This window comes from Diadema antillarum, unplaced genomic scaffold, assembly GCF_040938485.1.
Source record: "Diadema antillarum isolate AM-2024a unplaced genomic scaffold, OU_Dant_1.0 seq00000549_RagTag, whole genome shotgun sequence".
Lineage (NCBI taxonomy): Eukaryota > Metazoa > Echinodermata > Echinoidea > Diadematoida > Diadematidae > Diadema > Diadema antillarum.
Window position 1 is genome coordinate 265,112 of NW_027271494.1, and position 26,890 is coordinate 292,001.

Genomic DNA, 26,890 nt, shown 5'->3' on the forward strand with positions numbered 1-26,890 from the left:
AGCGAAAGCGATTCATCTTTTTGACCTAATATGAGGTTAATCTGCCGCTCTCCTAAGCTCTAGGACGGGGCCCCATCCAGCAGACAGCCAGGGAGCGAGCTGCGCACTGACAGATGCCTCGATGGTTTGTTCTCGTCTGTTTCGCAGCCGTGTAAAGAAGCTAGAGGCGGCCCCCGCAAGCAATCCAGCTATTTAAAAACGCGTACAAGTTTACCGCTTCTTTCGCAGTGCTCAAACTGCGTAGCATACAGTTATGGTACGTAGATTGTAATACAGAATGAGTGATCATATACTGTCAAGAGAGGGCGTCCTACAATACACTCTGGGCTAGACTTGTGTCTCTCCGCTCAAGTTCGGCATATCAAGGAGGACTTCGGTGGTACGGTTGTTGTCTGCAAGAACCTGCCGCGACTCCTTCATTGACTTTCCTAACTCGGTGCGCTCTGCATTCAGAACATGATCATCACCCTCTCCGCAAAAACTCCTCATTCCAAAATGGACTGCTTCGAGGCGGTGTTATAGCTAGCTGAGATATCACGAGTTTGACAACGGACATGGATTGAGCTGCTTTCGGAATTGCTTACGGAGAAATGCCCGTTCTACAATCGTCCAGGCGTCCTAAGATCATTGAGGATAAAGCTGACCTTTTATCATTATTCGGATGATAATGCAGGAGCAACTTTTGAATAAAGTGGATTGAGTGACGATTAATCCTTCAGTACTCTGTGAACGTGATGATGATTGGACCAAGAGAAAACAACCCGGCAAACATGGAACGAGTAATATTGTGCTACGGCCATATTAGGACCTTTCGACTCCTGGCGTGTTATATATTTATACTTGCGTTCGGTATGGGCAGCGCGATGTCCCAAAATAACGTGGAACCTCATGGAGATAATGTTTGCTCAAGGGTAACAAGGTAACGTTCATCAGCATGCCTCCGTACCATGTCATATCTGTAGACAGCACGTCATTATACAATAACGTACAGTCCCATGTATTCCTACACACCGTGTGAAATTACATGGAATCTACTCTTACCCCATTTGTTTTTCTTTCGTATGTCTTCTTGACAGAATGAGAATGTGCAGATACTGCTTAATAAAGCATGATAAACTTATGTAAACAACCTTCACTAATATTGCAGCTTTTTGGTAATTGGATACAGTATCATTCTGTCATTCGAAAGCGGCAATAACCAGGACTCAGGGTGCTTGAATAGACACAAAATAGCAACAAAAACAAAAGCCAAACAAACAAACAAACAAACAAACAAACAAACAAACAAACAAACAAACAAACTCGAAACACAGAAGTCCTGCCTGAAGAGATAATGATCGATGACTACCTAGCTTGTAAGGCAGCATGATCAAAGCTCTACTGCAACTTAAATGCAAACATGAAACAGTAAACACGATCCTTGCGCGAAGGGTAAACATCACAACATTAATGATCGCGTCCGTCCACATTGTCTTGGTGACAGAACCCACCCCCCTTCCCCTAAAAAAAGGTTGTAGTTTAGAATGATCGAGGACACCACATTATTCTCATCCCAATAAAATTATGGCGATCGATATTTATACTCTTATGGAAGGGATCAGAGGTTAATGACAATGGCCTTTACGTTGAGAAATTATGCCTTTGGCAAGAGGGACATGAATTTTCTGTTCATGTATCTCATTAATGGTATGTAATAGCAAATGAGGAAATGATGCGCTAATTCCCCGTGTCCCTGAATGTAATTCTCTTGTCCCGTGATGTCGCCGAGGCTCATGGCCCGGACTATACCTGGAGGAATTCATGCTCTTCGTTGAAGGTTGCGGAACATGCTTTCAACTGTCACTGCGCTGTTCCAAATTTAGGTCTGCTCAAATGGTTTAAAGTCATCGCCCTTTCTTTCAGTTAAAATGTAACATCATTGGCCTTATGAGAGTTTTTCTATGCTTGTATGTCCTTTTCTTTTCAAGGACTGACTTGGTCACCGATGTCCTCTATCGTTGTTAAAAAGCATTGATTTTTACATGGATTAGAAAATAAACAGGGAGGCTACTATGTTGATTATTTTTTTTTTTGTATCTTTGATTGCTCTGTTCTCTTTTGTGACCTTGAGAAGTATATGTTTATACGATATTATATAACTAGGCGGACATTTAAAAAAGAAATACATTGGTAAGCTCTTCACTTTCCCGACGCCTTAAGCAAGATATGAAGAAGACTCCTCAAGAGGTCGAAAGCTTGGCATTGAAATCTTTTAGAGTGAACTAACGCTACGTTCGCTGGCTCCGTCTGTTGTATTATAGACCGTGGAATAGAAACTTCAACATTGTTCAAGCAACCGTTTTATTCGTATGAGCTGTAACAGATTTAGATTGACACTAGTGGTATTGATTCGTCGTCCTTTCTTTCAGTTGAAACAATAGCATTATTAATCCTAATGAGAGTTCATCTATGTTTATTTGTCTCCCCCCCCCCCCCCAAGCACTGACTTAATAGGCACTTGATTATGTATTTTCTGTTTAGTAAGAAAAAAATATTCATTTTTGTTTTCATGGATTACTAAATAAGACTGGGAAACAATGCCTAATGATTTTCAGTTTTTTTATTGCTTTGTTCTTTTTGTGACATCGATAACTATAAATCTGTATAAAACTGTGCGATAGAAACAATTGCATCATTCGTGTAGGCCTACCTGCTCATTTATAATGATATTGGAAAAAAAAGCTTTCTAAACTTCAAAGTTTTCAGCTGCTGTTATCAGCCCAGAGTCGCAAAAGTAGCTATAGTCTGTGTTTCTATACAGATTATTTTATCAGTATTCAAAGCATGAAGTCCAAAGTCTAATACTCTTTGGTTTGTCGGATAATTGTAACATCACGTCCCCATAAATAAGCAAGAGAGAGAAAAAAGAACAACAGCAACCGAAAAGGAAAATGTCTCATTTTAGTCTGAGCACATACAGACTTTCACACACAGGCACGGATCACAACCCGACTGTACATGAAACACCGTGAAAGTCATGCTCTTAGTTCAAGGTTGCGGAACATGTTTTCAACTGACACTGATGCGCTGTTACACATTTAGATCTGCTCAAATCCATTATCAAGTCATCGTCCTTTCTTCCAGTCAAAATATAACATCATTACCCTAATGAGAGTCTTTCTATGCTTGTATGTCTTTTTTTTTTTCCAAGGACTAACTTGGCAACTTGACAACAACATTGGTTTCTACATCGATTGTAGAATAGGACAGGGGGACTTCGTGTTGATTTCTCATTTATGGTTGCTCTGTTCTCTTTTGTGACCTGGATAAGTATGTATAGGCCTATGTGTATAATATTATATACATATCACTCCACAGATTAAAAAAAAAAACACGAACCCGCACTAGTCAGCTCTACACTTTCCCGACGCCTTATGAAGAAGACTCGTAAAAAAGGTCGAAAACTTGGCAATGAAATCCTTTAGAGTGAACTAACGCTACGTCCACTGCAGCTCCTATTGAATATACAGTATACCGTGAAATAGAGAAGTCAAGCAACCCCATTATTCGTATACGCTGTAACAAATTAAGGTCTGCTCAAAATGGTATTAAGTCATCGCCCTTTCTTCCAGTTAAGCCATAACATCATTAGACCAATGAGAGTGTATCTGTGCTGGTTTGTCCTTTTTCTCCGAGGACTCACTTGGCACTTGATGTCCTTTATATGTGTATGAAAAAAGCACATGCTTTTTACTTGGATTACACAATAAGATTGGGAGACTACCAATTGATTTTTTTGAAAAAAAATTTTGATTGCTTTGTTCTCTATATTTTTCATTTGCGACCTTGATTTCTTTAACTATTAAATGACTGCCCTGCTACAAATTTAGGTCGGCTCAAACTGTACCAAGTCATCGCCCTTTCGTCCGGTTAAAATAATTATAGCATCATTAACGTAAAGAGAGTGTTCTATGTTTGCTTATTCTTTTTCTCCAAGGACTGACTTGGCACTTGGTGCACTTTATCTTTATCTATATAACTATATATTTAAAAGAAAACCACATGATTTTTTTTTTTTACTTTGATTACAAAACAAGACTGGAAGACTACCAACTGCTTTTTCATTTTTTGATCGCTTTGTTCTCTTTAGTTTTCATAATGACCCTGATAATTCTAAATATTATGTGCTGCCCTGTTACAAACTTAGGCCTGCTCAAAATGGTATCAAGTCATCGCCCTCTCTTTCAGTTAAAGCATCATTAACTTAAAAAGAGTTGTTTATGCTTGTATGTCCTTCTCCACAAGGACTGACTTGGCACTTAATGTCCTTTATCTTTGTTAACAAATAGAACAAAATACTGATCTTAACATGGATAACAAAGTAGGAATTGGAAGCTACCTATTCATTTTTCATATTTTTGAGTGCTTTTTTTCCTTTTGTGGCCTTAAAGGCATTATTTACCATTTGCAGATGAAACAAAAACACAGCTTTAGTGCTTCAAATTAGTTCTAAAATGTGAGTTAGGAGTAGAAACAACCTATGTAAAAAATTGAATCAGTATGATTAATGTTAAGTATTGTTAAATATACAAAATTTGAACAATGGATATAATAAAAATGTTTCTAAACTAAACCGTCTAAATTTATGGTTTATTGAGAAAAATAGCAATATCTCCTTATATTCTAAGCTTTATTGCTAAATCTTTGCGTGGTAGGATGTTTTGTGATACAACTGGCCTACACATATGCATCAAATGTGATATCTTGAACATTTTCTACATCACTACTCCCAATGGCAAACAGTACCTTTAATAACTATACAGTCAAACCTGCCTTAGCGGCCACATGTCTATAGCGGCCACCTGCCGTATGCGGCCACTGAAGGATTGACTGGGCACTTGAGGCCCGTTATCTTTATCTTAAAACACACGCACACACACACACACACACACACTCACACACACACACATATTGATTTTTACATGGATTTTACATGGATTGGGGAACTTAATGTTGATTTTTACAAAATGTATTGATTGCTTTGTTCTCTTTTGAGACCTTATCAACTATAACTATAAAGAGACACCGTAGGATGGGAACGTCTTTGGAATGCGTTATTCGTATACATCATGAATGATAATGATAATATATATATATAAAACTTTCTAAACTTCATAAGTCATAAGCTGTTATCACCAGTCAAGAGTAGTAGAAATGTCTGTTTTATATAAAGATTATTATAAGTACCAGTGGTAATCATAAAGTGTGAAATCTAGTGTAGCTCCTAAATTTGTAGGATAATATTGTAACATCACTTCCTCCTACCACACCAGCAATAGAGAGATAGAAATAAGAAACTCGTAAAGAGAGAAAAAAAAAATCGTCATTTTGGCCCGAGTACATAGCACATATTTTCACACACTGGCACATACTTTATCATGATTATAATTCTTCAAGGTACTCGTTAACAATGAATTACGTGTTTGTGCATGATTAGTTGTCAAAACTATATCATTGCATATACAGTACATAGCTCAGTACATAACACCAAGGAGCATCGCGAAGGCTAGGGCTCAAGTCCGGCCCTGACAGCATGCACCACTAGTAAGGGCAAGGCTTATTGGTTATATACTTGTATATACTATTACATTTATGATATTATATCATATTATATTATATTATATTATATGACATTATATCATATTACTTGTAGTATAACGGCATAAACATTTCTTATTGCATGATCAGGTGAAATGAAAAGGTTTGAACGTATACGAAAAAAAATGTTTGTGATATATATATATATATATATATATATATATATATATATATATATAAGGATTGACGTTTTTGGAAGCATATGCTCCTTGTAAAACGTCGCGGCACGATGTGTGTTTGCGACTAACTAATTATGACATTTATTAACATACCTCAAGTGATAGTATAGAGCAACGCCCCTTGGCCTTAAAACTTCCCTCCTTCCCCCCCCCCCCCCCATCTCTCCATCTCTCTCCTCAAAAGAGGAAGAAATCCATTGCTCTCTCCAAGATACCACAAACACCAATGCACAAGAGTGGATGCCGGCTAATTGACACAATTTACCAAATTACCTTCTGTTACCAAGAGGGGTTTTCGTCTACACACGTTGTAATACTGAGCGAGCAGCCATGTCCGGCAATATTTTGCGACGCGTTAATAAGTTTAGGGGGTTCGTCCGCCTTGGAGTGATAACATGGTTATCGGTGTGGTGCGCGACGCTTTTATTGTGATCCTTTTCTTCAACGTCCACCAACTATGACTGACATAACCTGTATGGCCGCAGCAAACCGATGTACTTGTTGCTAACGGAACATAATTTGCCAGTGGTAGGTGAGGAAACATCTTATGAGAAGATGTTGTCTCGCACATAAGTTGAAACGTGTGTGTAGTCCATGTCGTTGAAACACTAGGGTCATAACGGATGAGAAAATTCCAAAATTTCCTGAGAGATTATTTCTGTTGTATGTGACGAACATTTTAGCCCATCATTCACATTATATAGAAAACCAAGGCCCAACGTATGGCAGGTGGAGGGGGGGGGGTGCGTGAGATGAGAATCGCTTTATGAAGCAGGCATTCAAAACGTGCACTGCTCTGTATCTTTGCTCATTGTAATTTGTTAAGAATCAGAATTCTTCACTTATATCAGATAATTTATCAGATAATAATTATACCAGAAGTGCTGTAATGCGGCAAATTCTTCAATTCCACTTAGGGTTGAAATGATTAATCAGCAGGAAACAGGGGTAGTCACGTAGGTAACTTTTGATACGAATTCGAGTTATCACGCACGCAAGCCACGACACAAGGTGAAAACAGGGCGAAAACATTTTCAGGAAGATTAGAAACTACAGAATATTAAAGCGTTTTCACGAAAATATAAAATTAAAGGGAAAAAAAGAGCAGTCGAGGAAAGGAAAGATGTAGTGAAGCAAGACAACACACACAAACACACTCACATACAGAGATAATTGAATGCATATGCAGCGAAACTTTAGGGAGCCCGTTATATTCATTTCATTTTCTTTTTGATATCCCCCCCCCCCAATTTTTTGCCAACAATAACGAGCGATTTATGATGCACAGCGAATATAAGCGGAGGATACGCGGCGGACTTGCATCATCGTTGAGGCTTATTAGTGTGTTCTATTTTTGATAGGGGAGGAAGCGATTGATGACAGAAGTTACGTTTCTAGCAGACGCCGCGTGAAAACCGTCTCTTTGTTAATATTTCCTCCCGCGATGATAACAGTTTTTGTTACTTTAAAAGAAAACACACTCATACTCGGGCACGCATTAAGAAATCCGTCACCTTCTCTGTTAAATTGTCGCCTGGAGCTCATTAATCGGTTCTCTGAAGTCATAATATTGTACTGATCACTCAAATTATGGAGTATTAATGCGGAATAAAGTGCGTAATTCCTCGAGGAATGCTGTAACGATATTTTGAGTTACCATTCCTTGACAAAGATGGAGAACATCATTTCTTCACAATTAAAGTTTGCATAATGGTTTTTGATCATTTGATCCATAGGTACTTCTCGCTATTTCTAAACATACAGAATAGTAATCAATATGAACAAAGTTATGCAAAAAACATTTTCAATATTCAGACTTTTATTTTCATTAAACATTCAAAGCTGTTGAATTGATGGATTGAAATATGTAACAAGAGAGAAGGGAAGATAGATAGATAGATAGATAGATAGATAGATAGAAAGATAGGTAGATGGATAGATGGATGGATGTATAGATAGATAGATAGATAGATAGATAGATAGATAGGGAATACTCTTTGTGACATAGGATTAAAACAGTTATTGTAACATTTTTTTGTACGCTATGCACACACCGCATACAGCTTATCGTCTAATCCTCCGCGCTCGTGTTGGAGTGCACCATTTTGGGCGTTTTCCACCGAATAGTCGCATGTGGTTCATCAATGCTGCAGCAACCTTGGAACCTAAACTGACGGGTTCATCATGCATGATCCTACGCAAATCCGTGTAACATTAATTCCAAGGAATCAAATGGGTTAGTGGGTATTAATTAAGGTAAAAGAGAAAATACAAGCACGTAGTCGCCGGCAATACTTTCTGTAGGAAGTTAATTGAGTTCCACGTCCACACCTTGCGGTAATTCAACTCTCCCACTCCCCCCCCCCCCACCTACTCACTATAATCATTATGACGTCGGTCGAGAATGATAAGGGCGTTAAGTTACTGTATTTCAACGACGAATAGAACAATTAACGACCTTGTACAGTATGTCACTTGGGCGATGGATAAATCCTCTTTTGGGAGGGAGCCAGAAATATCCTGGCACTTAAACTATGTTAAAAAGGGCGATGGCACTTCTTTGACATACGAACGAGGGAAAAGGAGTTGATAAAGTGGAATAAAACACAGGGTATATACAGTATCCCCCCCCCCCCCCCCAAAAAAAAAAAAGAAGTACAATAGGATTCCCGCATTGATTACTTTCAAAATCATTTAACAATCTGAATGCAATTTCAGGGAATGAAACTATAACTTCTTACGTCCATTTTGCAGGCAACCCCATTCAATTTGGTTAAGTGGTCACAGAGAAAAATGTGGAAAGCATGTCATGGGCTCTCTTCTTCCAAGTTCAGCACTTTGGTGCTCTTGGAACTGTGAACACAATTTACAAAACTTGGAGGGGGACGGATTCTTGACATGCTCTATAAAGTTCCTCATTTTCTCTTTGACCTCTGAAATTAATCGGATGATGTTTTCTGTAAGATGTAGGTAATAACCTATAGTTTCATACCTTGCAATAGCATTTATATTGATTTTTTTTTTTAGTCATTGTTGTGGAAAATCCGATTGTATTTTTTTGGGGGGGGGGGCATACTGGAGTGTTGCAAATGTAATTTGTAATGACAGAGAGAGACAACAATGGGTTTTCCCGTGAAATTGGGACATACAAGCCTTGTCATGTTCAACTTCCTGTTGGAAAGATAAGTCGCCAAAAAAAAAAAGGTCCCATGGTTACTTATGCCCTGGGGGGGGGGGGGGAGCAGGAGGATTCAAGAATAACTTTGAAATCGCGATGAAGGACATTGGTCATGGAACCTTTACCTCTGAACATGAAAGATATGGTGGTTGCATGTATCTTAACTAACTTCGTTCGCTGGACGTGAAGAAGACGGTATACCAAAGTTAAAATCCATCTACATTGACCAATCCAATTTCGTTGGGTTTATTGTATAGTCTCTCTTCCCATCTACGGAAGATGTGGGAGTGGAAAGCACATCCAACCTCACGAGAGTTGCACTGCACTGCCTATATTACAAAGAGCGCCACAGATCTATCTCATAGCGAAGTTCAAACAAGCGTGCGCACACGTGTTCTGGGTCTATTTCTCTCTCCACAACGGAAGAGATGATATATTTTAGATGATATACCCATCACAAGTAGGTGTGTTGACACCGCACCTCTCGATGTAATCACTCCGTCACGGCGAATTCATACGGGACGATGTACCCTTTGGCTGTCCATGTAGTGAAATAAAAACAAGACGACGCAAAAAAAGACCATTTTGATTGTTCTTTGTTAAAAAATTCAACGAGCGACACTATGACTAAGTGTTCAAAACTTTTCCTCACACTTCATCTGACGCTAATGTTTCCTATCGTGTCAATGACATTAAGGTCGAGGGATTGATGTGGTTACCACAGGAACCAAAAACGGCAGTAAACCACAAAGATAGAAGGAAAAAACAATATTTGTTTCTGGACAGGGGTGTTATTCTTGACTTTGATTTGCGATCTATTGCGAGCCACTCTTTAGGGAACAGTAAGGGGGAAAGCACGCACTCAGGACATTCGACCAAATACTTTCCCTTTCCTTTCGCTTGCGTTTATCTAAGTCCAAAATCAAGTTTGATGGCACGTCTTGTCAACAAAGTCAGAAATAAACTGATCTCAATACGATCTAGTCTCGTTCACTCTGAGTTTTAGTTTCTCTCTCCTTTCTCTCTGTCCCTCTCTTCTTCTTCTTTTTTTTTCTTTGTTTCTCTCTGTATCTCACGAGAACATTTCCTTCCCTCTTACAACAACAACAACAACAACAACAACAACAGCAACAACAACAACAACAACATCGAGAGAGAGCAGTTAGAACAAGAAAAACGTAGGAACTGTTTTTTTATGTCGTGGTGAAAAAAAAAAATCTGCATATCGGTTCATCGAGAATCTCTTTCACGCCATTACTTTTTTTATTAGATTTATGTACTTTTTATTGTTTTTCTTCAACAGAGCATGACACCATCAATATAAGAGTATTATAAATAATCTTGAGTACGCAATCTTTAGCTGTATGATAACAATTAGAGGTAGTGAATGCATGCATACATAGTTTCAAACCCTGTCAAGTTATCCATGATTTCAGAAACCAAGAATTAGGGGTACGCTGAAAAGCAATGCTTGTACACTGATGACGGATCTGAAACAGTCCACCCAAAAACTTGATACTCTCTTAATAACAAAATGAAAAATTCAAGTAATTCAAAACAGCCCAAACAGGACAGGAGAGAATATAAAAACGAAAATACAAATACAAAAGCACTGCAATATGGCATGACTGCATCAACTATCAAAAGTGACAGTGACAGACAATGACTAAATGTTACAGCCTCAAACTAAAAAAGGTGGAGTTATCGTGATTGTGGCCATCTATGATCCTACTAGCTTAGTCATCCAGGTATGCTCCACTTTTCTGTTCTTTTTCTTCTCCTCTTTCTGTTCATTGATGACATCGTTTTGTTGTTGTTGTTGTTGTTGTTGCTGTTGTTATTGTTGTTGTTGGACCGATAGGTCTGATGGACTGAGCTATGTACTTGTTAGTATAGTTTGTAATAAATCTCATCTTTTTTAAGTGCAAAAATGTCGCATCTCCTGCAAATTCTGTTGGGGGTATGGGAGGCCACTGGTCTGTCAAACGGACACAACTTGGGGGGATATCCGGGAAATTTGTGGATTCTCATGCCCGAGCCTGTTAAGCAATGGGGATATCCTATCTAGACTTCAAAATGGCATGGATTATTCTAGGAACAATTTGTGTGGGCGTGTCTGGTGAGTTGAACAAAGAGGGAGGAAGGGAGCAACAACAAGCAAACAGACAACAAGAACAAAAGCGTCTTTAGCAATGAAAGTATTTGTCACATGGTACAGTAAAATGAGATCTGCCTTTTATTGTCACAGACACGTACAATCATGTTATGTTACAATATGCCTAGCTGTGTAAGATATACTTTTAGCGTTCAAGACAAATAGGCACGGTAAAATTTTAATTGGGGGCATTGGAAATTCCAAATAACATATCGCCAGTTTCTTTATAATCATCATTATTCTCTTTATTGTGCCCTCTCACCTTTTTTCATGTTAGGTAATGTTCTATCATGTTGGGTAATGCCCTACCCAATCATACTTCACTCAAATCCAAACTAAACTAAACTCAGCTCAATTTACATTTATAGAGAATTACCACATACATGTATTCTCTTATAACATCTAAAGTAATAGCACAACTTCTTGAACAAAAAACCCACAATATTCATACATGATATACACAGTAATTATAATGATAACTGGTGGACAGAACAAATATTAAGGATACATTTAGAATACTGCTTATACATCATATCTGAATATTGAATTACTATAGCTAGTATACGACCAACGAATATAAGTGGAATTAGCAAGTCCCTTTTATATATATCAAAATATAATAATCAATGTAAATATGGAAATGTATGTATGTATTATATATATATATATATATATATATACATATATACATTGTAGTTGTTCCGCGTATTGACAGTACTAGAAATAGCAATAATAAAGTCACAACAGAGGAATGCAGGGAATGCATTAGTAGCCAATCTTGATTTAATGAATAATCCATTAAATCAAGATTATTCATTAAATCGAGATTGGCTATTAATGCATTCCCTGCATTCCTCTGTTGTGACTTTATTATTGCTATATATATATATATATATATATACATTATATAATACCTTGAACTGTGCCTCATTGAAGTCTCTCGCTCGCTAATTCCAGGGGACGTCTGTCAGTGGGGCTTTGGGGTTATTCAAACATATTTCAGTCTGGCGGGAATAGATGTCCTAGATGATGTCAACGCTAGATAATATGACTCATTACGACAGGACAGAAAGAGCGAGAGACCTATATGATGCCAGGAGATAGCCCGAGTGAATCATACACGCGCGCGCGCATTCCGGTATACGTACACACAAATATGTTTAAAAATGTTACATAATGGGAGCCAGGGGGTGTGAGACGTAATACATTCAGACATGTATCCCCGACACATTGATTTAAAAACACCCTTTAAATGAGTAAAACCTGCTAACGTTAGATAAAATGAACATTGCGTTCTGCGTCGAGAACTCTCATAGTTTTCGTTGTCAGATTTTTTGTTTGCTTTTCATGTTTATTACAATAACAACAGCAAAACCTTTACGATGTCTTCCTTTCTCTATGTCTTTTCTGCATGTAAATGTACTTGTCTCACATTTATTGTCTTTCCAGCTCTCCATTTTTATATTTATTTTGTGTCAATTAAGTGACTGCAATGTCGAACAGAAATCAGCGAACGTCTCTACTTTTTGGCGCGTATTTCTCTTTTACCCCTCATTGATCAAACTCTAACTAAAATCTATACCCTCTGTCTCTTTTATATCGTATACTTGGTCATGCTGCCCTGTGAGCAGGACTTTCAGTCGAAAATGTAGAACATGTGTCAATATCAATCTGCATTGACTGTTCAAAAATTCAGTTACGAGAAATTCCACCAGACCTTCTCCGTCTGTGTTTTGTTACCTCTTGCCTGCCAGAATTTATGCTGAAGATATCTGCGTTTATAGATTAAAAAGAACGCAGCAGAGGGGAAAGGATACAAAATCATGGTGATGTAACTCCCTCCTCCTTATCGGAGGCCCCTCACACCCCTTTCCAACCCGACAGAGGGCTGATCCGACTCGACGCCACGTTCTCACTTCATGATGCACTACCACGATTGATACGCCACTCCGAATCAGTGGCACACCACTACACTAGCCTGACCATTAATATACAAATGATGCACAGGATAGAGTGCGTTAGTGGAGATGTAGCGCACTTACAATTGTGAAACATGCACTACATTGTAAATACCCGAGAGTGAGCTGCATCTCCACTAACGCCACGAAATAATCCTGTGCATTATTTGTTTTATAAAATGGGTCGAATTTTTCACTTACCTTTGTCGATCAATACCAGTCAGCTACATGTAGCACTCGCTCAAGTCAAAAAGTCAAGATGTCCGAAGATGTTCGTCCCAAACATTTACGCACGTCGCACTCGGAAATTCCGCACATAGAAGTACTGTACGTATAAGAGTATACGTACGCCACATGTATGCACAAGAAAGGCCGGCTGGCAGCCCGAACTAGAAGTTGTTTACAGGATTGACAGCGCGTATAGTAGCGCGTGACGCACTTGTAACAACTGATTGAGTGCGCACTGCTAGTGTAAACATTGTGACGTCAGGCCATGCATGTTTTAATAGTAAGAAAATAATGCACGCACACGTGACTCATTTCAGCGCTTCCAATTGGCTACATTCTTGAATCCATTTTATAACATGTATTACCATTTATACACCAGGTAGTTACATTCACAAGTGTTTTTTGGAAGCTATCAGAGTCATACTCGAAAACTTGTAGAAAAGGGAATGGCATTGTAATGTTTGCAACGATGATCATACGTAAGCTCGACCCTAGTACACGGTTACAGAAACTCTGTAAACTTGTCCGAGAGATATAAACATAAACAAATACAATGGAAACGAAGATTTTTTTTAATAATAATGCATTGTATTGATTGGCCATTCACTTCAAGACTTGATTAAATGCAGCAGCAGAGAAAAAAAAACTACAGCAACCACAACGCCAGAGTCACGCTTACTATGACTCTCCGTATACATTGAAACATGTTAAAAACTTAGTCCGTCGGCTGTGTCATTACGTCACTGAATGGGGAAAACTGATGAGACTCATTATACCGAAAACGTGAGGAATCACACAGAAATATGACACGTCATTGACAATGCACAGCACTGTTAGGATTATGATCACGATTATCACGAGGTGAACTTTGCTGTCTATGTGTGTGTATCATTTTTTTCTTTTAATGCTGTGGTTCGAGAAGGGGGTTGTTCGTGTTGTTTTGTTTTTTTCACGCCAGAACTCTGATTCGCGTGAAGCATTAAGGCAACCTGACCTCTGAATCATAGAAAGAAACACCAACTTTAGTCACTATCTTGAACATGCAAAACCATTCTTCACTTGATTGGTCTTTAATCGCCTAAGGAGGTAACACAATCATCACTCGTCTTGTCTACTGTCAAAAGTTGTTCTGTCATGTAGCGTTTCGTTTTGATTAGCGTGTGTATTTGTTTGTTTGTTTGTTTGTTTGTTTGTAATGATTTATCCGTGACAAAGACAATTGACAATAACCAAATCCACGTGACTCTTCTGAGTTCATCCTTTCCCCCGGAAACAGGCAGTTCCGCTCATAATCATCACAAGGCCTATTCATCAAAGCCAAAAGCAGCCAAGAAGGAACCGCTTTCGTTTTCTATTTTCAGTGTCTGACTGGTCTTCAGATATTGTTGTCTTTATTACCCAAAGAAGCAGTTTTGCGGTTTCTGGTATTGTCATACGCAGACGCTTTTAACACCTGTTGCTGCGTGATTACCAGAGAGAATGGTGAGCAATCAAAAACACGTATAAGGACAATAATATGTCCCTCTGCAGAAATATCTGAATGACTGAACGGTCAGCTAGTTGGCTATGTTCCTTTCCCAATGACATGAATGACATATAAATTGCATCCGCAAGCTGCTCGATCAGATACAAATCATCGAAATGGTGATCAGTCGAGACACTTCGGACAGTTCCTGTCAACACGCAGAGGCAATCGTTACGGAAGCTTTAGATGTCAGCGATTATTTCATTCGGAGATGTTGCCGAATTGAGAATGCTGCTGTCTGTGTCCACGTGCTTGCCGATTAACGTTTATCATCGGTTCACACTCTGACTCACAATCATTGCGAGAATTGCCGTTCGAGATAAGAGGGATGAATTAAAGCCTCGATGCATGCTTCTGTGTTTAGATTTGCGGGAAATCACCATCAAGACTAAAGTATAGCACGATAACACGGACACACACCGACATACAAGTCTCGATATTTGATGATTAAAATCCTATAATCATCAGTGTAATCTGGTATTTCATGATATTCAGATCATCACGGAATTTAGAGGGGCTATACCCGCGTATGCACCTGAAAGGAATCATTTGTAATGTATATTAGTATGACGGACGCGTGCGAACTCGTAACGTTACCAAATTTGGTTACTCAAGACAATACAATACAAAAAATAAACAAACAAACGAAAAGGAGAACAAAAAAGATATCAGGAAAGTATGCTTAAAAACCAAGGGAAAAAACGTGCAGTCGTAATCCAGGTCACAAACTGAAGCTGGAGAAAGTCGGCTTGAAGGACAAGGCCGGGAGTTTTTTCATTTTTCCTTTTTGGTTGTTGTTATTATTTCTGTTTTATTCTATAAGATGACAATCATTTTGTGCCAAGACTCGCAGAGATGCGTGAGTTGGCAATATGAGAGGGAAAGGATCATTCTCAGTATTAAATTGTTAGTCCTTAAATCTAATCAATTACAAGGTGCCCGCTTCCTTTTGGGTGAAACAGTTTCATACGTCGATGGAGCAAGCAAATCATTTATATCTCGTAATGCTTCAGATCACGCGACCTAGGTAGTCGTTTTGTTTTGTTTTGGATTGTTTTGTTTTGTTGTTGTTGTTTTTTTTTTTTCGGGGCGCCTCAGGCGTCTGTTAATTTTAACCAGAGGGGCTGACCTGGTAGATGTGTCATTCTATCATAGTCTAATATATTTTCAGTGTTTTTTTGTTTGTTTATTCATGCATGCTTATCCCTCCTGTTGACGAAGATGAGTGACGAAAGGAAACAAAAGGGCAATCAATCGCTTGCCTTGTTATAACTGTCGGTCTCAAATTTAAGTCGAATAAAATCCAAATCCATTAAAAAGGATTACATCACAAAGTAATTCCGGAGAACTGAGTGGTTTACAGCATATATACGTTCAGACGTTGAGATGGTGTTATTTGTCGACTGCATAATCGGTTGTTAATGCATGCACTCATGTCATCGAATTAAAAAAAAAAGAAAAAGCTAACTACAATTTGAATAGAGCTTCTATGGTAAAATTACAAAGGTCATTATACGACTCTGATACTTTAATTTTGTTACATGTGACTTTTGCTACAATTCATTACGTGAAATTTAAAGTATAACGCGATAATTAATGTCCATTACATCAGCTGATAGGTGAAGTATTTCTTGCATACACACTTGACAATATATTCAATAGTGATCGATTGTGCACGCATGACTGCATGCGTGCTGATGATTGTATCGACGTTGCTATGACGGAGGAGAAAAATGAGCATGTCTTTAATCATATTTCTGTTTGGGGAATTATATAATTATGTAGCCTGGGCAAGGTAACGTCTGAACCCAGACACCTGTGCAAAGAACAATCTTCATGTCACCTCGCTTTGGTCAGTATAGAGCTTTAGAAATGTAAGATTGAATAGGACTGGTAAACAGTGAGTAGGATGGAAAGGGATGGAGATAGCGTCATTGCTACTACAAGGTCTATGATATGGATTTGTTCCTGGCCTTGTTGGTTGAAACTTCGACTCTTTAACCCTATATAACTGCAAATATATCGCCTTGAAAATCATCACGGATGGGTTATCTCAACGTCGGACTTTACAATAGAAAGACAAAGAATTCCATACCCCTACTTGTGCAGGTTAACTGGGGAAATTTTGAGTGGCACACATCATCACCTCCTCTAGCGCGCATACAGTTATTCTGACGAATATCCTTGTGCTGTCAACTTAAAGGAAACTCCAGCACCCCAAAGCCTTCTTATTTTACACGCGATTCTTAACAACGTTTTATACTCTTCCACCTATTACTCTTACTGCATGTTTCCTCACTTTTCATACTTCTTCTAGCTAGTCTTCCACCCTATTTACAGTCAAATTAAAAACGATACACCACGGCACATGAACCTGTGTTGGTGCAGGAGAGCCTTTACATTTAATTCAATTTCTGTACAGAACATAAGATAATACAAGCCATTTGCAAAATTGATCTTGAATACACAATAATTGCAAGTACGATGAAATTTAGCAGCGATATGCCGTAATTGTGGGAAGATACCTGCCTCTTACATACTGCCAGATCCCAATCGTTCATTTTTTTATTTTGTATGCATAACCTGAAGAAATGTATAGACCTGCATGTGTCTTTAATACTTCATGACCGAATCCACAAAGCAAAGAAACAAACAAACAAACAAAACGCTATACATCAGCGACTCATAGCAAAGAGATGTGTGACCGATACGATATAATGTCTTAAGAAAGCTATAAAATAATGATTTGAATGCAAAATTAGATATTGCCTTATGATGTATGGTCTGGCATTGAGGCTGCAAGCACCAATATCGAATTTGTGGCCATGAAGACTACCTGTAGATATATCTTTATCTAAATGAGAAAAAAAAAAATGATGGCGGGAAATAGGAATTTGAGAGGCCTGCGATGAGTCACCCGCTTGTCTCCTGCCTAAATCCTGTATTTATCCGTTTCGTGTATCCTTGAGGGTATCTCATACATGTTTTACTTGACTAAAGTGCAACTTAGCTAAGGACGCGCCGAATACAACATCGCAGGAATCGGGTGCATCTCTTTTAGAAGGGGTTCACCTGGGGTTCCACATTCTCATTTTTTTTTCTGTTTAATAATACACCAAAGAGCAACATGAATTTGATTCAGGCAGAAATGGAAGTGAAAAAAAAAATCAAAGGAAGCTTTGATTTTTTCCCCTTTTTTTCAGAACATGGTTATTAACAAGGCACATTCACTGCAAGTGGCGGTCCACTGGTATCGTAATTTCCACGTAGATTGTTATAAATTTGAAAGGTCATTATTTGCATCACAAGAGCTGTGAAATCCCATATCAGACGCCACATTATTTCGTGTTCAGATATCGGTCCAAAGATTTGACGATTAAAGGTCATACGATTGAGAAAAAGAAATCATAATAAGTTGAATTTAAAGAAATACGCGGTATTCTTGCGACCTAGCATGCATCCTATAGGCAGGCATGTCTCCTCATCGGTCTTATTGGAAGATGCTTTGCGCTAGTGTGACGCATTCTTCTGGAGTTACTTCATATCCTACTAAAATAAGGGGGGTGGGGAGAGGAAGGGGGTTGAGAAGGGAGATACACACCACGAAACAAGAGAACGTATTATGCAGCAATAAGCAATTTAAACCGAACCTAGTTTCCTCCTTCCCTCCCCATAGCAAACAAACAAACAAACAAACAAACAAACAAACAAACAAACATCTAAAAACCGTTACAGAACATTGTATGTACCAAAAACTAGCGATTTTCATAGTGTGTTCCGTCACAGTATCTTGTGCTGAGTGAAGATTCTGGCAGGTCATACAAATGCGATTAGTGTGCACAGCTGTTTTTAACTTGCTTTTTGAGCCAGCCGCATTTTGACCTGTTTCAATCATGAGCACGGTATTAGCGTCGCGCTCCCAAATTAATCCCACAAAAGAACAATTGCTCAATATCGTCCATGTATCACAGTCCAGTGTGGCTCCTGTGGCTTTAGGCCCGGCTCATTCTGTGGGCTATACCCTTCTCTACTTCCACCCCACCCGTCCCTTGCTTTTCCTTCCCCCTCCCCCTCCCCGGTATAGGATGGAGCTAGGGTGTAGGACAGAGAGTGAGGGGCCGTTACAGTCGAGGATGTGTGTAATTACGCACTGACAGAGATACGTAGCAAGCGTAGCTCCAGTTCTCTTATCGTTCTGTCTGCGCCACACGGGTAATGCTTATGGTTGGTAGTCAGGGGGTGCGCTTGCTGAGAGAACAGCAGAGCACACGGGATTACGGCGTCTGCAAGAGACGACAAGAAAAAAAAAAGGATGTTCTTTCCTATCAAAATAGTTCTTTTTCCATATATCCTTATTGCCATAATCGGGATCATGACTCTCTTTTAAGGCATCTACATCATTAAACTGCGCACTATCTACCCAATCGCATCTTACGGGTGATTAATTCGTTCATTTGTGCGATGATGACAAACTGAAACAGCACGGGGGCACCTGTTTTTCAGGGGTTGGTTTCTGGGCACATTACATGTCTTGTTCGTGGCATGTTATATCACTCGTTTGGAGGGATTACCCCCGCTCTTGTCACCGCGTTTATTTTAGATAAACCGCGATGTCTATTCCGAGGGTGTAATTGGCTACAGTCAAGTTTAACAGGCGTGATCAAAGTTAGCGATAGAAAAAAAAAAGTATCCGAACTGAACTTCTAATCAGCGAGCAGCATTTATCTTTCTATTAAAGTATAACTGCCCCGGAGTTAACCCTCAGGGCAAGCCGCCATGTCTTCCGATCCATACACATGTGTGGGCACGCTCGATTTTAGCGCCAAAGTCTACACCCAGCATTGGCACTTTTCTGTGTTTTAATTCACACGGGATCTTGACATTTACTATTAGTATCTTAAAGCCTAGGTACTGAATGTAATATAAAAAACAATGAAAATATGTTTACTGCCTCTCTTAAAATTTCATTTCATTCGTAACTAAAAGTTGAGATCTGCACATTCAAATAGGTGGATTTAATTTCTTCAGATGAGCCATCGATATTAAATCTATTACATCATTTATATCAATCAAGATAACTTTTCATCTAGATTAACGAAAGAGTAAGCCAGCATGGTATTTTACTTCACTTCCATATGAGCGACATCTATATTTCTGTATTTTACTGACCTAAAATTTTTGTTCACTTCGCACAAGCGGCCGTGTGAATCGCATGCTTTTGGCATGTATGAATGTTTTATGTATGGGTAACAGTACAAGAAAGTAGAATTTTTGGCGCGGGTATTATCAATTTCAAAGTAATGCACAACAAGTAAAAAAGTCAAATTGATACCGTTGCGGCCTTCAATATATGTCACAACCGAGTATGTGTGGTATCGTTTAATACAATTCTTTTAAACAATAAGGCTAAGGTTGCAATTATGCAGACTGGAGACATTCATTAATCCATTTTTATTTTCATCTCCAAACAGAAAAGATGTGTACAATATATAGTACAAGTATTAAAATAATAGTATACAACCACGTCACATATATATATATATATATATATATATATATAACATACTTTATTTCCATTGCAAATTAAAGCATGTGATGAATATTCCTAGGATACTACCTGCCCACAGGCAGGTAAGTACAAGGAAAGAAATACAGTGGACCCAGTCCATCACACCACAATTGACAGTTACACAAATATATACATGCATGCAAGTACATTTACACACAAACATGACACATGAACAGCTGTTTCAGGACGAAAAGAAAAAACAAAACCTGCTAAAATGAACTTATATCAGCATACATTTAACCTAAGAAACACACACACACACACACACACACACACACATATCATTCAAGCAAATACGATTGATTACGACTGCACTGATTTATGGAACTTAATTACGTTTTGTGAGGGCCCCTTACTTGATGACTATCTTTTATATGTTTCACCTCGAGTTATCATTTCCCACACCGATTTCTGATTTCAATGTATACCTCATCAAAGAAGAAGAAGAAGAGTTGGCCCGATTTCCATTTCGGATGAGATACTCACATCACGGATATGAAATCATCGTAGAGGGTATCCCATTTGGTAGGTGAAGCTATACACGACCTTCGACACATGTAGGCAAACAAAAGCTGAAAGAGAGGGATTGAATATGTTGAAAAAGAAAAAAAAAGAAAAAAAAAAGCTTGTTCAGAATTACTGGTATTCCTAAAGATTTACGGTGAACCTAAAATTGCCAGACCTTGAAGAGTAATTATGTGTAGCTTCTCGCAGAATCCTGACACTTGAGCATTTGCATCATTCCAGGGATTCTGCTGGGTAATACGCGATGCCATTTTGGCCGACTGCAGGTTAAATCCACAATGAAGTGTACACTTCCTTCCCCCTTCTGATCGGGCTCGTCCGCCCCCCGATCCCCGACCCCGATCCCCCGAACTGCACAATAACCAACGCTCCAGGTACGAGCATCGTAATACATCTCCAACTGAAGATGGTGATGTTATGGCGTCAATCATATACGCCAAACCTATTCCTTCCTCACCCCTGCGGTCGGAACAAGAATCTGAAAATGGTAATACATTGTATGTATTAAAGGAGAACATGCAAATGAAAACAAGAAGTAGATAAGAAGAAGAAGAAGAAGAAGAAGACGAAGAAGAAGAAGAAGAAGAAGAAGAAGTAGTAGTAGAAGAAGAAGAAGAAGAAGAAGAAGAAGAAGTTGGAGAAGAAATAAGCAACAAGTACACTTCGATAATCAGCCCGATTTGTGGCTAATTAGCTAATTGCTTTGAAACTATCTTTCGAATACCCGTCTCCAGGGGTGTGCAGTACTCTGATCCATAGTCTAAGGGTTCCTCTACGCCTTAGCCACCCGGGCCCGGGGGATTAGGGCTCGGGGGTGTTTGAGGACTGGATGGAGTGATTTCTCGCGATAAGAAAGGGTTAGTTTAAAAATAACGTGAAGAAAGAAGATGAAGATGGTGACGACGAAGTAAGGAAAACAGACAATTTGCAAAATTTTCGGAATTTTGTTATCTGGACATTATCTTCAAAAGTGACGTGAATTGAAACAGAAAAGAAGAAGAAGAGAGGAACATTAAAGAGGAGAGCGTGGGGAGTGAGAACACCTTTACGAGAACAGAGAGGGGAAAGTCTTGTTTCTAAACCAGAAATTAAAGAGGATGTCGAACCTCCAGAATGGATGTCATGTGCGAGGTAGCTTGAAGGATGGGGAATGTTTCAAGAGATTAAAACATAGATATTTAGGGCCTTTTTTTTTACATGGCTGTTTCATCTTAAAATGACGATGCTTATCATCATCACCAATGCAAGCGCGATGACAGTTTTGAGAGGAAAAATGCATCAGAACATGAAGCCCCCTTTCCCATCGCTTCTGCGATGATGCTATAGGGGGAAGGTCGTGCAGGTGCGCCCGGCGTCCTTGCAGGGTCGTTGCAAGGAGCTGCTGCTGCTGCTACTGCTCCTGTCCTGTCATCGGCTTCAATTATTCAAGTCTCGCGGATGTTCATGTAAAATGGGACTCGAGGTACATCCTCACGACCTATAGCATTACGGGCTCCGTTCCGCTCCTCTCCGGCGAACCCCTTCCACCGTTTCCACATCATTTTAGCCGCATATTGCGAATGACATTCACACGCATTTCCCCCACACACCCTGAACCAAGTTGCTTCATGTTATCCACATGGTCATTTCATTTTATCTGCTGGTCTTTCAAATGAACTTTTGAATGAAATACGCCCTGTAAACCCCTCCATTTTTGTTCTCATTTAGTTTGTTTTCACATTATTACCATTGTCTCTTGTAATATTATACAAATGATGCACAGGATAGAGTGCGTTAGTGTAGGCGTAGTGCACTCGAGGGTATTTACAATTGTGAAACATGCACGAGGCGAAGCCGAGTGCATGTTGCACTACATTGTAAATACCCGAGAGTGAGCTACGCCTACACTAACGCCACGAAATAATCCTGTGCATCATTTGTTTTATAAAATGGGTCGAAAATTCGAAAACTAACATCATTTTTCAGCGTTTTTCACGTACCTTTGTGAGTCAAGACGTCCGAAGATGTTCGTCCCAAACTTTTACGCACGTCGCACTCGCGGAAGTCCCGCACATTACAGTATAAGTATAATGGGGGTTGGGTTTCAGGACACCCGCATGAAAACTTACTTATTTTACATAGAATATGCACCCTTTACCTTAAAGACTTGATATAGACTCCTCATATAGGCCTACTAGACAACATACTCTGAAAACGGCGTGAGAATTAACCTGCTAAATCGTTGGATTTGCTCTTCAAAGTGACTCCATGTACGCGTCCGGTCCCATAACGCTTGGTCTACTGTACTGTACAAAGTGTACGTATATTAGTACAGTATACGTACATGTACGTACGCCACATAAATATGCACAAGGGAAGACAGGCCGGCCGGCCGGCAGCCCGAACTAGAAGTTGTTTACAGGATTGACAGCGCGTACGCGTATGCATGCAATTCATCAAAGGAGCCGCCGCGCGCACAGACGATCGGCAATCTACCATAGGATTACAGGCAGTGCAGTTGTACTGAAGTAAAGGAAGGAGGTGTGTCTCATTTCAGCGCTTCCTATTGGCTACATTCTTGAACCCATTTTATAACATATCATATTGTGTACATACATTTATAATATTCATGATTCTCTAAAGGTATTTCTGCGCGTGATCGCGAGTCTAACGCTCTTTGTAAGTGGGACTATCACGTTAAGAGCAATCCATGCATACTTAGAAAAATGCTTCATGGTTCAATGAATATGAAAATAAAGAGAAGTGCATTCTGGGGTGATGAAATTTCTTCGCCTAGTCAGAGATCTGGTGTGTGAAGACAAAAGAAATGGTGCTTCTCCTTTCACGACAAAGCACATCTCCCCTCTTATATTCTTGATATACGAAAATAAAGAACAGATCGGTGAGATCCTCTAAAAAAATACGACTAAGGGAAATGAAACCTGTTTAATGGAAATAATTTTTCTGACGTTCCTATAATATGGGAACACGATGTTTGTGTCGACATATTGTGATTAATATGGGGAGGAAAAAGTGCGTTGATAACTCATGTCCATAAACCACATTATTTCTTTCACAATTATGTAATGGGCATAATCACGAAGAATATACCTGTCTTTAGAAAATATTACAGGCTTTGACACATTCTGTGTGAATACAAATACATGTATGAGACTTATAGGCATGAATTGATCTTTATGTTGCTTAGCTCCTTCAACTGAAACATTCTAGAGACGATTTCAACCTAGGTTAAATGAGCTGTTTTCATGACGTGATCCTTCAAGGTTTGGTGACATCACGTTGACATCAGCTGTTGATAAGATTCTGTATGGCACCTTCCCAATCTTTCACCGCACCCCTATTCCCATCCCCTCATCATGGTCAGAATGCCCGGTGTTTATAACACACCTGTTACTGCAAGTCAAGGGTAAGTGGGTCTAAGTGTTTGCGAGGTTACCGTGGTAACTCAACGAGAGAGTGAAAATTCGTCCCAATTTGTCGTGGTCAGAAAAAAAGGAGGGCACACGAAACGTTGTTCCTGGTAATATCATTATTGTTATAATTGTATCCTATCTGAAACGACGATAACAAGTTATTAAATCAAAACGTACTTTTGTGGAAGAAGATAAGGTAAAAGCTGGAAGAAAAATAACACGCTCGTGTTCTATTGGAACCTACCGCACAGATAAGGGTCATCCATATGGGGTGCCTTAATTGACTTAGTATCAACTTAGGCCACTATAAAGCCAGTAGTTTGCCTTCTCATTCATTCCGACTATCACATTCTCTACCCTTTCATCTTTTTCTTTAACATAAAAGTTGTTTTTGTTTGTTCGTTTGTTTTTTAGCGAATTCATGTACTCATGGCATGGACGGGTACACTTCTAATAATGTCAATGTTGCCTGCGTCCGCAGTGGTTATTCATTACGGCCAGACTGAACCTTCAAGTGACATGCGAAAGCGATATAATGTACTAGTATTACTTTTTTGTATGCATTTTCCCCGAGATAATGGTGATGATGATGATGATGATGGCGATTAGTATTATAATAGTTATTATTATCATCATCATTATTTGTAGTTTATTTTTGTTGCTGCTGTTGTTATGGTTATCAGCACCATCATCGTCATTTGTATTGCTATTATTTCATTACTATTATAATTTTCTTTATAATCATTATTATCATTATTACGCAATGACTACATTCATCATTACATTTGGGCATGCATGCTTAAATTTGCAATGGCGGACGTAGACGCCTTTTCTTCTTCATCTCCTGCTTTGATCCTTTTCTTTAATCAACGCTTGCCCATCTTGACTAGATGGTGATCTGTGCTTAACCTCGCTGTCGCTGCTATCAATTTCATCTTACTCGACCTCAGTTTCGGAAGTAGGTAGGGTGGTCGGTGTATCGTGTTTCTTATCATAAAATTGCGAGTCATCTTGGGACCCATGTACAACTTCCGAATGACTTCCGTTTGGCCGATGAGACGTTATCATAAAGCGCAGAGTTGATATGTCTCGTAATATTTTTTCCATGACACGATTATCTTTGACAGAAGAAAGGAATTCAAAGTTGTGCATATAAGACGCGCGCAAATGCCGCCTGACCATCGGATTAACATCCCTTCCTTTCCAATGGGGTTGCATGAAAGGACAGTATTATCCCATCACAGCAATATTGTCAATCAAACTTATTCCTGAGACATTTATGACACGAAAATTTGGGGGCCGGATGGATTCTATATGAAAACAATGAGTAATTACTTTCCGGATGGAGTTGAATTCAATGACAATTAAACACCATGTCAAAGTTGTCTCATTCCTATATCTGACAATCAGAATGGTAGAAGTCGTACCAAAGTTGGACCTGGACTTTAAAGGAAGGGTGGCATTGTCAAGTTTCACACATTTTCGCCGGATATTGGCGGCGACCAAATGTGCGAGTTAGCTCAGGTGATGATACCACTGACCCACGTACACTTCCATCACCCTGCAGGAAAAACCTCACCTTATTACGTAACGCTTATAACGATGTTATTCACAGCCATTCTGTTAGACCTTGTTTCATTAACCCTTAGCTCCGAATTCACGAAGGTGGTACAATCTTTGTCCATGGTTTAAACCATGGACAAAGGCCGTAGTTTTGTATGGGGCGCCAAGTGTCGCATGACCTATTTCGTTACGAAATCAGTCATTTCGTCGACAAAATGTTAACATTTCGTAACGAAATAGGTCATGCGACGCTTGGCGCCCCATACGTTTGTCCACGGTTTAAACCATGGGCAAAGATTGTACCACTTTTGTGAATTCGGGCCTTAGAGTCATCAGTGGTCGTTGTTGTTAGATTTGCTTTTTCCAACACACCAGCAAATTGGTGCCAAGGACACAATCTGTTTTCTTTGCAATCAAATGTCAAAAAAGAAGAAAATATTAAAAGAGTGAGGGTATTTGTGTGGGTCAATGGGAGAAGTCTGTGATAACATCGGCTTATGTAATTGCAATGGCAATTACCAATAATATCAACTTTAGTACAACTTTGAAATACCACAACTTTGTCCTTGCGACATATTTAGAAAAAAAAAGTGGGAAATATCATACTTAACTGCGATAACTTACACGATGAACATAGATAGACCGAGTGCCATTGGATGCATAATCAAAGAAGTAAGATTATTTCTTCGTCAGCATAATTTGTCCGATATATCCACCAATGGTATATAGTCCCTGCAAAATCTGCCGACCGGATCCATAAAGTAAGTCGTTATGGTATATGCTCACAGGAACACACCACTCTATTCCTGCTTCAATACTCGGGAGGCATTTGGCTTAGAGTGATAGTGGTTGCTTTGCAACCAAGTTAACATGTTAAGTGGGACAGTGCTATCGATGCAGGACGTTTTGCTCAGGTGCCCTTTCCATTTCCAGTTTATAATCAGCAGACATCGGAGCGTT

At 39.2% G+C, this 26,890-nt stretch overlaps 1 protein-coding gene across 1 annotated transcript in view; it reads left to right on the forward strand.

The window, feature by feature from the left end:
• The first annotated feature begins 770 nt into the window (after nucleotides 1-770).
• LOC139734826 (uncharacterized) overlaps nucleotides 771-26,890 on the forward strand; it is a 39,539-nt gene continuing 13,419 nt past the window's right edge. The window contains exon 1 of the mRNA XM_071645611.1: nucleotides 771-919. Within this exon, the coding sequence (XP_071501712.1) occupies nucleotides 771-919 (149 nt within the window). The remainder of the gene's footprint in view (nucleotides 920-26,890) is intronic.